The sequence below is a fragment of the Eschrichtius robustus genome, chromosome 9, assembly GCF_028021215.1.
Source record: "Eschrichtius robustus isolate mEscRob2 chromosome 9, mEscRob2.pri, whole genome shotgun sequence".
NCBI lineage: Eukaryota > Metazoa > Chordata > Mammalia > Artiodactyla > Eschrichtiidae > Eschrichtius > Eschrichtius robustus.
Genome location: NC_090832.1, coordinates 15498601 through 15510917, shown reverse-complemented (window position 1 = coordinate 15510917; position 12317 = coordinate 15498601). Strand labels below are relative to the sequence as shown.

The 12317-nt window shown below is 39.6% G+C and overlaps 1 protein-coding gene across 5 annotated transcripts in view; it reads left to right on the top strand.

Annotated features, from left to right (window-relative positions):
* Window positions 1-12317, top strand: part of MTHFD1L (methylenetetrahydrofolate dehydrogenase (NADP+ dependent) 1 like) — a 242306-nt gene that overhangs the window by 43496 nt on the left and 186493 nt on the right. For all 5 annotated transcript variants that reach the window (XR_011074944.1, XR_011074945.1, XM_068551140.1 and 2 more), the window contains one exon: window positions 11233-11369. Coding sequence is in view for 3 of the 5 variants with exons in the window: in XM_068551140.1 (XP_068407241.1) it covers window positions 11233-11369 (137 nt within the window). In the remaining 2 variants the exon portion in view is untranslated. The remainder of the gene's footprint in view (window positions 1-11232; window positions 11370-12317) is intronic.

Below are 12317 nucleotides of genomic sequence, written 5' to 3'. Positions count from 1 at the left end.
CCTGCATTGAAAAAGAAGCTGGGGCTTCCCTGGTGGCGCAGTGGTTAAGAATCTGCCTGCCAACACAAGGGACACGGGTTCGAGCCCTGGTCTGGGAAGATCCCCCATGCCGCGGAACAACTAAACCCGTGCGCCACGACTACTGAGCCTGCGCTCTACTGAGCCCGCGAGCCACAACTACTGAGCCTGCGTGCCACAGCTACTGAAGCCCGTGCACCTAGAGCCCATGCTCCACAACAAGAGAAGCCACTGCAGTGAGAAGCCCGCACACTGCAACGAAGAGTAGCCCCCGCTCGCTGCAACTAGAGAAAGCCTGCGTGCAGCAACGAAGACCCAATGCAGCCAAAAATAAATAAATAAATAAATTAAAAAAAGAAAAGAAAAAGAAAAGCTGTGAGGGTAGGATTTTGAGATGTATATATGCATCTGTCTCAGAGCGTGGAGGTTTTTAGAAAAGACATATAACAGTGTATTCTATAAGAGAGGAATGAACTCCCCTCACCAACACAACAAGAGATATTTTTTAAGTGTGTAAACTGCCTTTGTTATCTAATCTTTTGATAGCTGGATGTTTGAAATCATTTTAAAACCGCAAGACAATCATTTATAATCTAAAATGAAAACGTCATTTGAAATAAAATCACCTTTAATTTTTGTCAGGTCAGTTATGGAAAAGTGACATTATCAAGCCCTTATACACATGGTTGCAACTTCTTAAGAAATATAAATTACCCGTCCACATAATTCAAAAAAAGTCATGTACCACAATGTTTACTGCAGCATTATTTACGATAGCCATGACATGGAAGCAACCTAAGTGTCCATCGACAGATGAATGGATAAAGAAGATGTGGCACATATATACAATGGAATATTACTCAGCAATAAAAAGAAACGAATTTGAGTTATTTGTAGTGAGATGGATGGACCTAGAGTCTGTCATAGAGTGAAGTAAGTCAGAAAGAGAAAAACAAATACCATATGGTAACACGTATATATGGAATCTATTAAAAAAAAATGGTTCTCAAGAACCTAGGGGCAGGAGAGGAATAAAGATGCAGATGTAGAGAATGGACTTGAGGACATGGGGAGGGGGAAGGGTAAGCTGGGAGGAAGTGAGAGAGTGGCATGGACATATATACACTACCAAATGTAAAATAGATAGCTAGTGGGAAGCAGCCGCACAGCACAGGGAGATCAGCTCGGTGCTTTGTGACCACCTAGAGGGGTGGGATAGGGAGGGTGGGAGGGAGACCAAGATGGAGAGGATATGGGGATATATGTATACATATAGCTGATTCACTTTGTTATACAGCAGCAACTAACACACCATTGTAAAGCAATTATACTCCAATAAAGATGTTAGAAAAAAAAAAGAAATATAAATTACCTGTCCATTAAATGAAGAATTTTTTCCTTTTTTCTGGAAGGTCTTTTTTTTAATCTGAAAATAATATTGACCCATTGAATAAAAATTAGCGTAAAGAAAAGTAAAAAGAAGGAGAAAACGAAATCTCTCATTACTCAGAAGTATTCAAAATTTTTATATTTCCTTCCAGGATTATATCTCTGCATCTATCCTTTTTACACATTGAGATCATGCCATAAATACCATTTTGTGTCCTGCTTTTATCCCTGAATACTATAACATAAGTCTTCTCTCATGCTTTAGAAGAATTCAAATGCCCAAGTAATTTTTCAGTAAACCTAGATAACAAAATATTATTGCACATTTGAATTCATGTGTAAATGTGATTTGAATATATCAACAGTGGGATTAAAATATTAAAACCATGGGATTAAAAAAACCTTCTACTATTAATAACCCAAATGCAAAACAGATTAATTCATTTTAAAAAGCTATTCTTCAAACTTCAGAATTTCTTATTCCGTCAGAGTCATCTGTATTTCATCAGCTACACTTCACATGGTATTTACACCTACACATCACTTTATTTGCTCTGCCTGACAAAATGAAAAGTATTGGGAATTGTTCAGGGAAATATGCCAAAAGAATCTTAGGGTCTCCTGAGTTTTACATATTTTCCTAGTTACACTAATGAAAAGGAATTTGTTTGAGAACTTGACTCGGAGTGCAGCTGCAGGGCATTGAAAGTGTATGCACAATGGGTCTCCATCCGCCCTTTACTGATTTCCATGCAGAAGTTTTTAGAATTTCTCTGAATCGCTTGGACCCAGCAGTTAAAAAAGAAGCCCAAATTCAAAGTGTGAATAGACTGAATTTCACATTAAAGGAAAATATTCCCATCACTATTTTTTTCTCTAGAGTGCCAAATACCTGATTTTGTTTTATTTTTGTTTATTTTTTAATGTTACAAACCATTTTGGTCAGTGTAAAAATAACTTCTTTTGATTCCTCTAAGATTTCGATTTTCTGCCCTGTGCAACTATCTAAATATCTGTGAGCTTTTCTTCTATTTACATTAGTGGCAGAGCTGAACAAAGGTATTTACAAGCGGCCAGGGACTTTGAACTATTTGCCTCAGTCAAGTGTGATGGGAAACAACCAAATGGACCATGGTTATCCTTTTTTTTTTAAACAGACTTTATTATTATTTTTTTTAATGACTTAGGACAAGCTTTACTAATTGTTTTTTTTTTAACATCTTTATTGGAGTATAGTTGCTTTACAATGGTGTGTTAGTTTCTGCTTTATAACAAAGTGAATCACCTATACATATACATATATCCCCATATCTCCTCCCTCTTGCATCTCCTTCCCACCCTCCTGATCCCACCCTCTAGGTGGTCACAAAGCACCAGGCTGATCTCCCTGTGCTATGCGGCTGCTTCCCACTAGTTATCTATTTTACATTTGGTAGTGTATATATGTCCATGCCACTCTCTCACTTTGTCCCAGCTTACCCTTCCCACTCCCTGTGTCCTCAAGTCCATTCTCTACATCTACGTCTTTATTCCTCTCCTGCCCCTAGGTTCTTCAGAACCTTTTTTTTTTTTTTTTTTTTTTTAGATTCCATATATACGTGTTACCATACGGTATTTGTTTTTCTCTTTCTGACTTACTTCACTCTATATGACAGACTCTAGGTCCATCCATCTCACTACAAATAACTCAATTTCGTTTCTTTTTATGGCTGAGTAATATTCCATTGTATATATGTGCCACATCTTCTTTATCCATTCATCTGTCGATGGACACTTAGGTTGCTTCCATGTCATGGCTATCGTAAATAATGCTGCAGTAAACATTGTGGTACATGACTCTTTTTGAATTATGGTTTTCTCAGGGTATATGCCCAGTAGTGGAATTGCTGGGTCATATGGTAGTTCTATTTTTCGTTTTTTAAGGAACCTCCATACTGTTCTCCATACTGGCTGTATCAATTTACATTCCCACCAACAGTGCAAGAGGGTTCCCTTTTCACCACACCCCCTCCAGCATTTATTGTTTGTAGATTTTTTGATGATGGCCGTTCTGACCGGTGTGAGGTGATATCTCACTGTAGTTTTGATTTGCATTTCTCTAATGATTAATGATGTTGAACATCCTTTCATGTGTTTGTTGGCAATCTGTATATCTTCTTTGAAGAAATGTCTAAGTCTTCTTCCCATTTTTGGATTGGGTTGTTTGTTTTTTTGATACTGAGCTGCATGAGCTGCTTGTAAATTTTGGAGATTAATCCTTTGTCAGTTGCTTCATTTGCAAATATTTTCTCCCATTCTGAGGGTTGTCTTTTCGTCTTGTTTATGGTTTCCTTTGCTGTGCGAAAGCTTTGAAGTTTCATTAGGTCCCATTTGTTTATTTTTGTTTTTATTTCCATTTCTCTAGGAGCTGGGTCAAAAAGGATCTTGCAGTGATTTATGTCATAGAGTGTTCTGCCTATGTTTTCCTCTAAGAGATTTATAGTGTCTGGCCTTACATTTAGGTCTTTAATCCATTTTGAGTTTATTTTTGTGTATGCTGTTAGGGAGTGTTCTAATTTCATTCTTTTACATGTAGCTGTCCAGTTTTCCCAGCACCACTTACTGAAGAGGCTGTCTTTTCTCCATTGTATATTCTGGCCTCCTTTATCAAAAATAAGGTGGCCATATGTGCGTGGGTTTATCTCTGGGTTTTCTATCCTGTTCCATTGATCTATATTTCTGTTTTTGTGCCAGTACCATCCTGTTCTGATTACTGTAGCTTTGTAGTATTGCCTGTAGTCTGGGAACCTGATTCCTCCAGCTCTGTTTTTCTTTTTCAAGATTGCTTTGGCTATTTGGGGTCTTTTGTGTTTCCATGCAAATTGTGAAATTTTTTGTTCTAGTTCTGTGAAAAATGCCATTGGTACTTGGATAGGGATTGCACTGAATCTGTAGATTGCTTTGAGTAGTAGAGTCATTTTCACAATGTTGATTCTTCCAATAAAAGAATATGGTATCTCTCCATCTGTTTGTATCATCTTTAGTTTCTTTCATCAGTGTCTTACCATTTTCTGCATACAGGTCTTTTGTCTCCTTAGGTAGGTTTATTCCTAGGTATTTTATTCTTTTTGTTGAAATGGTAAATGGAAGTGTTTCCTTAATTTCTCTTTCAGATATTTCATCATTAGTGTATAGGAATACAAGAGATTTCTGTGCATTAATTTTATATCCTGCTACTTTACCCAATTCATTGATTAGCTCTAGTAGTTTTCTGGTAGCATCTTTAGGATTCTCTATGTATAGTATCATGTCATCTGCAAACAGTGACAGCTTTACTTCTTCTTTTCTGACTTGGGTTCCTTTTATTTCTTTTTCTTCTCTAATTGATGTGGCTAAAACTTCCAAAACTATGTTGAATAATAGTGGTGAGAGTGGACAACCTTGTCTTGTTCCTGATCTTACAGGAAATGGTTTCAGTTTTTCACCATTGAGAACAATGTTGGCTGTGGGCTTGTCATATATGGCCTTTATTATGTTGAGGTAAGTTCCCTCTATGCCTGCTTTCTGTAGGGTTTTTATATAAATGGGTGTTGAATTTTGTCAAAAGCTTTCTCTGCATCTGTTGAGATGATCATAAGGTTTTTCTCCTTCAATTTGTTAATATGGTTTATCACACTGATTGATTTATATATATTGAAGAATCCTTGCATTCCTGGCATAAACCCCACTTGATCATGGTGTATGATCCTCTTAATGTGTTGTTGGATTCTGTTTGCTAGTATTCTGTTGAGAATTTTTGCATCTATGTTCATTAGTGATATTGGCCTGTAGTTTTCTTTCTTTGTGACATCTTTGTCTGGTTTTGGTATCAGGGTGATGGTGGCTTCGTAGAATGAATTTGGGAGTGTTCCTTCCTCTGCTATATTTTGGAAGAGTTTGAGAAGGATAGGTGTTAGCTCTTCTCTAAATGTTTGATAGAATTCACCTGTGAAGCCATCTGGTCCTGGGCTTTTGTTTGTTGGAAGATTTTTAATCACAGTCTCAATTCAGTGCCTGTGATTGGTCTGTTTACATTTTCTATTTCTTCCTGGTTCAGTCTTGGAAGGTTGTGCTTTTCTAAGAATTTGTCCATTTCTTCTAGGTTGTCCATTATTGGCATATAGTTGCTTGTAGTAATCTCTCATGGTCCTTTGTATTTCTGCAGTGTCAGTGATTACTTCTCCTTTTTCATTTCTAATTCTATTGATATGAGTCTTCTCCTTTTTTTTCTTGATGAGTCTGACTAATGGTTTATCAACTTTGTTTATCTTCTCAAAGAACCAGCTTTTAGTTTTATTGATCTTTGCTATTGTTTCCTTCATTTCTTTTTCATTTATTTCTGATCTGATCTTCATGATTTCTTTCCTTCTGCTAACTTTGGGGTTTTTTTGTTCTTCTTTCTCTAATTGCTTTAGGTGTAAGGTTAGGTTGTTTATTTGAGATGTTTCTTGTTTCTTGAGGTAGGATTTTATTGCTATAAACTTCCCTCTTAGAGCTGCTTTTGCTGTATCCCATAGGTTTTGGGTCATCGTGTTTTCATTGTCATTTGTTTCTAGGTATTTTTTGATTTCCTCTTTGATTTCTTCAGTGATCTCTTGGTTATTTACTAGTGTACTGTTTAGCCTCCATGTGTTTCTATTTTTTACAGATTTTTTCCCGTAATTGATATCTACTCTCATAGCATTGTGGTCGGAAAGGATACTTGATGAGATTTCAATTTTCTTAAATTTACCAAGGCTTGATTTGTGACCCAAGATATGATTTATCCTGGAGAATGTTCCATGAGCACTTGAGAAGAAAGTGTACTCTGTTGTTTTTGGATGGAATGTCCTATAAATATCAGTTAAGGCCATCTTGTTTAATGTATCATTTAAAGCTTGTGTTTCCTTATTTATTTTCATTTTGGATGATCTGTCCATTGGTGAAAGTGGGGTGTTAAAGTCCCTTATTTACTATGATTGTGTTACTGTCGATTTCCCCTTTTATGGCTGTTAGCATTTGCCTTATGTATTGAGGTGCTCCTATGTTGGGTGCATTATTATTTACAATTGTTATAGCTTCTTTTTGGATTGATCCCTTGATCATTATGTAGTGTCCTTCTTTGTCTGTTGTAACAGTCTTTATTTTATAGTCTATTTAGTCTGATAGGAGAATTGCTACTTCAGCTTGGTTTGATTTCCATTTGCATGGAAAATCTTTTTCCATCCCCTCACTTTCAGTCTGTATGTGTCCCTAGGTCTGAAGTGGGTCTGTTGTAAACAGCATATATATGTGTGTTGTCTTTATATCCATTCAGCCAGTCTGTCTTTTGCTTGGAGCATTTAATCCATTTACATTTAAGGTAGTTATCGATATGTACGTTCCTATTACCATTTTCTTAATTGTTTTGGGTTTGTTTTTTTAGGTGTTTTCCTTCTCCTGTGTTTCCTTCCTAGAGAAGTTCCTTTAGCATTTGTTGTAAAGCTGGTTTGGTGGTGCTGAATTCTCTTAGCTTTTGCTTGTCTGTAGAGGTTTTAATTTGTCCATCTAATCTGAATGAGATCCTTGCTGGGTAGAGTAATCTTGGTTGAAGGTTTTACCCTTTCAGCACTTTAAATATGTCCTGCCACTTCCTTCTGGCTTGCAGAGTTTCTGCTGAAAGATCAGCTGTTAACCTTATGGGGATTCCCTTGTATATTATTTGTTGTTTTTCCCTTGCTGCTTTTATTTTTTCTTTGTATTTAATATTTGATAATTTGATTAATATGTGTCTTGGTGTGTTTCTCCTTGGATTTATCCTGTATGGGACTCTCTGTGCTTCCTGGACTTGATTGACTATTTCCTTTCCCATATTAGGGAAGTTTTCAATTATAATCTCTTTAAATATTTTCTCAGACCCTTTCTTTTCTTCTTCTTCTTCTGAGACCCCTATAATTCGCATGTTGGTGCATTTAATGTCGTCCCAAAGGTCTCTGAGACTGTCCTCAATTCTTTTCATTCTTTTTTCTTTATTCTGCTCTGTGGTAGTTATTTCCACTATTTTATCTTCCAGGTCACTTATCCGTTCTGTCTCAGTTATTCTGTTATTGATTCCTTCTAGAGAATTTTTAATTTCATTTATTGTGTTGTTCATCATTGTTTGTTTGCTCTTTAGTTCTTCTAGGCCCTTGTTAAACGTTTCTTGTATTTTCTCCATTCTATTTCCAAGATTCTGGATCATCTTTACCATCATTACTCTGAATTCTTTTTCAGGTAGACTGCCTATTTCCTCTTCATTTGTTTGGTCTGGTGGGTTTTTGCCTTGCTCCTTCATCTGCTGTGCATTTCTCTGTCTTCTCATTTTGCCTAACTTACTGTGTTTGGGGTCTCCTTTTCACAGGCTGCAGGTTCGTAGTTCCCGTTGTTTTTGGTGTCTGCCCCCGGTGGCTAAGGTTGGTTCAGTGGGTTATGTAGGCTAGTGCCTGTGTTCTGGTGGATGAGGCTGGATCTTGTCTTTCTGGTGGGCAGGACTGCGTCCAGTGGTGTGTTTTGGGATGTCTGTGACCTTATTATAATTTTAGGCAGCCTCTCTGCTAATGGGTAAGGTTGTGTTCCTGTCTTGCTAGTTGTTTGGCATAGGGTGTCCAGCACTGTAGCTTGCTGGTCATTGAGTGGAGCTGGGTCTTATCGTTGAGTTGGAGATCTCTGGGAGAGCTTTTGCCGTTTGATACTGTGTGGAGCCGGGAAGTCTCTGGTGAACCAATGTCCTGAACTTGGCTCTCCCACCTCAGAGACACAGGCCTGACACCTGGCTGGAGCACCAAGACCCTGTCAGCCACATGGTTCCAAGCTCCGGAAATCCACACTCCAGAGGCACTCCTTTCAACGTACTGCCTCTCCCCTTCCACGCAGGTCCTATTTATCCATTTTTATTGTTAGTTTAAAAAGGCGTTAAAAGACCTTCCAGTCAAAGAGTGTTGGAGTTCATGGTTCGACCCATGGCTAATGGCAATAATACTGTCCAACAGGATTCTAGATTTTGAGAACGGATCAGTTTTATGACTTCTCTCTGCATAAGCAGTCTCTTTGACCTTTGAGTAAATGGTAAGCTTCTTTTAGTACGTGTCCAAGTTGTCACAGACAATTGATTTCGTTCAATTCATTTTTACTGTAGTTGACAGTGAATAACATTTGTCTTAGAAAAGGTGTCATTCCTTTTTCTAATGTTTTTTGCTCATCTATGCCTGGACATGTGACAGAAACGCAATGGAAATAGTCCTTCACCTTAGCAAGCTTGTAGTCATAACGCCCCCTGAAAAGTTAGATAATAAGCACGAAATGAGTCCTGTGGGAAGTTAGAGGGAGCAGATAAATATCCTAGGAGAAGACGAGGAAGATAATGAGCAGAACCCACAGCTCCATTTCCATAAACTCCAGGCTCTTACAGAAAAAGAAATTAGGTTAACATGGTGCTCATTCTTTCCTCAGTCAACTTGATAGTTTGGAATGTGAGCTAAGGATCGTGAGACGTCAATTAAGCCAAATTTTGATGCCAACTGTAGGAATGAGGTGAAATAAAATTTTTATGGTAGCTCTCCTTTGATTGCTCCCCATAAATACTTCCTACTTTCTGATTTTCCCGAATTGTATCAGTTGGCAGAACGCTCTGCAGTCCTGTGTTTCTCATTAAGAGTTGGATGCTTAGCTGAAGTTTTTGGGAGGTCATCTCTGGGCGTGTCTGCTTTTGGCTCTCTCCAGCAGCATTGTGAGCGTATCCTTAGGGATGAAAATGTAATCCTTCATGTGACACATTTAAGTAAAGCCTCTATTCCTTTGCAAGAAGTAAATACCAGTACAGTACTTAATCCACCCTACATCTGACCTGCATTTTCTTTACGTAAGATCGTGATGCCTGTGGCTCTTGGTTGGAAGTGTACGTCAGCATTCCAGTGGGATCACTAGCTCCCTCCCAGTGGCCTCCTTGTTGCTAAATCCAGTGACCGCTTTTCACTGGACTGCATTTGAGTCTGTGGATGCTTCCATGGCTCCCTTTGGAGATTCCCCTGCCACACCTCTGCCTCCAGTCAGGGTTTCCCTAACTTAATACTGCTCCTTCTTAGTTTCCCTTTGCTCTCTTCTAACTCTTCCCGAGGAGGCAATGTTCTTAACAGTTCTGTCTTTATCCCTTTTGTACTCTGTTCACTCCACTGACTGATCGTCCCCATTCCCATACTTTAAATTAGTCATTATCGATAATGATTTCCATCCATAGAAATAACCTAGTGAAGTCAGATGACTTGCCTGGGTTTCATTTCCAGCTCTACTGCTTACTAATTGTGTGGCCTTGGGCAGGATACTTAAAATTCCTGTGCCTTAGTGTCCTCATTTATCAAATGAAGATTAACCCAACAAATATAAAGCACAGAACCTAGCATGTTAACTACCCCAAACCCACCCTCACTTTTATCTGGCGAACGCTTATTCATTTGTCAGGTCTCAGCTTAGATGTTACTTCGGCCAGGAAGCCTTCCCTGCTGTCCCAAGTCTACTTAGATCGTCCTCCTATGTGCTCTCATAATATAGTGTAATTGCCCTGTTTCCTCTGTCTCGGTGTTTCTCACATTCATTGTCACTGCCGATTTATCTCTCCACGTCTCCCATCGGCCATAAGCTCTGTGAGGTCAGCAGTGGAGTCCAGTGTGGTCATCACCGTGTCCCCGGGGTCTAGTTACCTGGACACAGTGGTACTTAAGAAATATTTGCTGAAAGAGTGATTGATTGTATTGCTGTGGTGGACGGAGATAGTTGTATTGCTTCTTTGTGGTCACATCGCTGGGATTTACGGGTCAGAAAACTCTGTCATCAGTTTTGTTGTGGTTGAGTGTCCTAGACAATCTGGCTCACAGCATCTAACCCACAGAAGACTAAATTGTAAGGCAAAATAAGTTTTTAAACTTGTAACAGTGGTTAGAATATGCCAAGGAACAATTTCATGGGTCTTTACTTGGGAATGTAATATACGCCTGTCCCGTTACTTAATTCTTTGATGTTGTGAGCCTCTGATGCTTGGCTCTGTAGCGTGTGTGCTCAACAGTGAGCTCCCAGGGCAGAGTTAACCTCCTTAGTGTGCTTAGGAGCTGTGGACTTATTCCTTCCGAATACTGGAAGGGTTGTTGTATGGGAAGGGAGAGGCTGAGTGTGTCTGTAGGAAGCTACAGGAATGCAGATATCTCCTCATTAGGACAAAGAACTTGTCTAACTGTAAAAGCTATCAGGAAATGAACGGGCCACCCTGGAGGTAATGAGCCTCCAGCACAGCTTGTGTTTAAACATGGCTGGACAAGCCCCGGACACTGATATCCAGAAGGAGATGGATGAATGGGGACATTAGAATCCCTTCTAAAATGAGAGTCTGGCCATGCCTCACCACCCATGGACCATTGACTTAGGCCTCGTGCCCACTTAATGCCCTCAGTAAATGGCCCTGGAAGAACAAATGCCAAATTATCCATCAGCAAGAAAATGACATCGGCTTAATTATTTAAATCATTTTGATGGATAATTCTTTGCCATTTCTTTAAGTTGATAGTGTTATTGGCACTACTGCTGAATAACTTTTCTTTCTTGGCACTCTTGGTAAAGGTATGTCTATATCTTGACTTTAGCTTAAGCGCGGCCTTTGTGATGTGGGTAGACCATAAAAAGATCCAAGGAGGTTGAATGATTCAGTGATTCTGGAGTGGCCTGGTCTCTACCGGTCTCCTCCGAGTTGGTTCTTGTACCACACATTGATTGTGCATAGGTTGTCTAGAAAATATGAAATTTACTATTCTTTTTCCCCCAAACCAGGATCACACCCACCCCTCTTGGAGAAGGGAAAAGTACAGTTACCATTGGGCTCGTGCAGGCATTGACTGCGCACCTGAACATCAACTCCTTTGCCTGTCTGAGGCAGCCTTCTCAAGGACCGACTTTTGGAGTTAAAGGTAGTTTGTTTAACTAGTATATTTTTCAGAGCAAAATTTATCACCAACAAATGTGGAATTACAACTTACTAGAGGAGCTGGTACATTTCATCTCTACGTGCACTCCCGCAGCCCTCCACCCCTCACCCGCCTCCCTGCACGTTCAGTAGGTCGCCCCAACATGATCCTCCCGCAGAGAGAGCTTCAGGGGGAGGTCTCAGCGGAGCCCCTCAGGAAGCCGATTCCCTTGCTTCCCTTGAGCGATGGTTGGGCTCTCGCTCAGGACTCCAGCCTTGAGCAGAAGCCTTCCATTTCATCAGTACCTTCTTTGCCGAGCGGTTTTGAAACTCTGCTGTTCATATTGGTGTTTTGTCATCCCAGCCAAGCTAAAAGGTCTTTCCATCCAAACCGTTCAGAGGTCCCTTAGGTCAGCCCCAAGCCTCATGTCGTCGGAGTTGCTGCGTGGGCCCTGAGGAGCTCTGGAAACTGGCTGTGGACCGGGAGATGTGATGAAATTCCTCTGTGGCTATGGTTGGGCTGAGATCTGGCACCTCCACAGTCACTAGTCTTTCTTCATGGATTTATCGTGAATCATTCTTCAGCTCACTTTACAATAGCCTTTACTGCTGCAATTACTGCTTGTTCTTGGTACTTTGTGGTTTTTAGCAGTATTATATTTATATTACTGTTACAAATATTAAGAACTCCTAACTTTAATTACTCTTAGAATGTCATATATTATGTAGTGCAGTGAACACTAGACGTGGGCAAGAAGGCTGGGGTTTTATTTGTGGCTGTGTATCTTACCGCTGTGTGACCTTTAGCCAGTCATAACTTCTCTGAGCCGCATGTCATAACTTCTCTGAGCCGCATGTGTAAAAGTGTAAAAGGTATATAGTACTAGGCTTACCAGATTATCGTGAGGCAAAATAGTGTATAAAAATAAGATCAACTGTAAAATGATGTGGA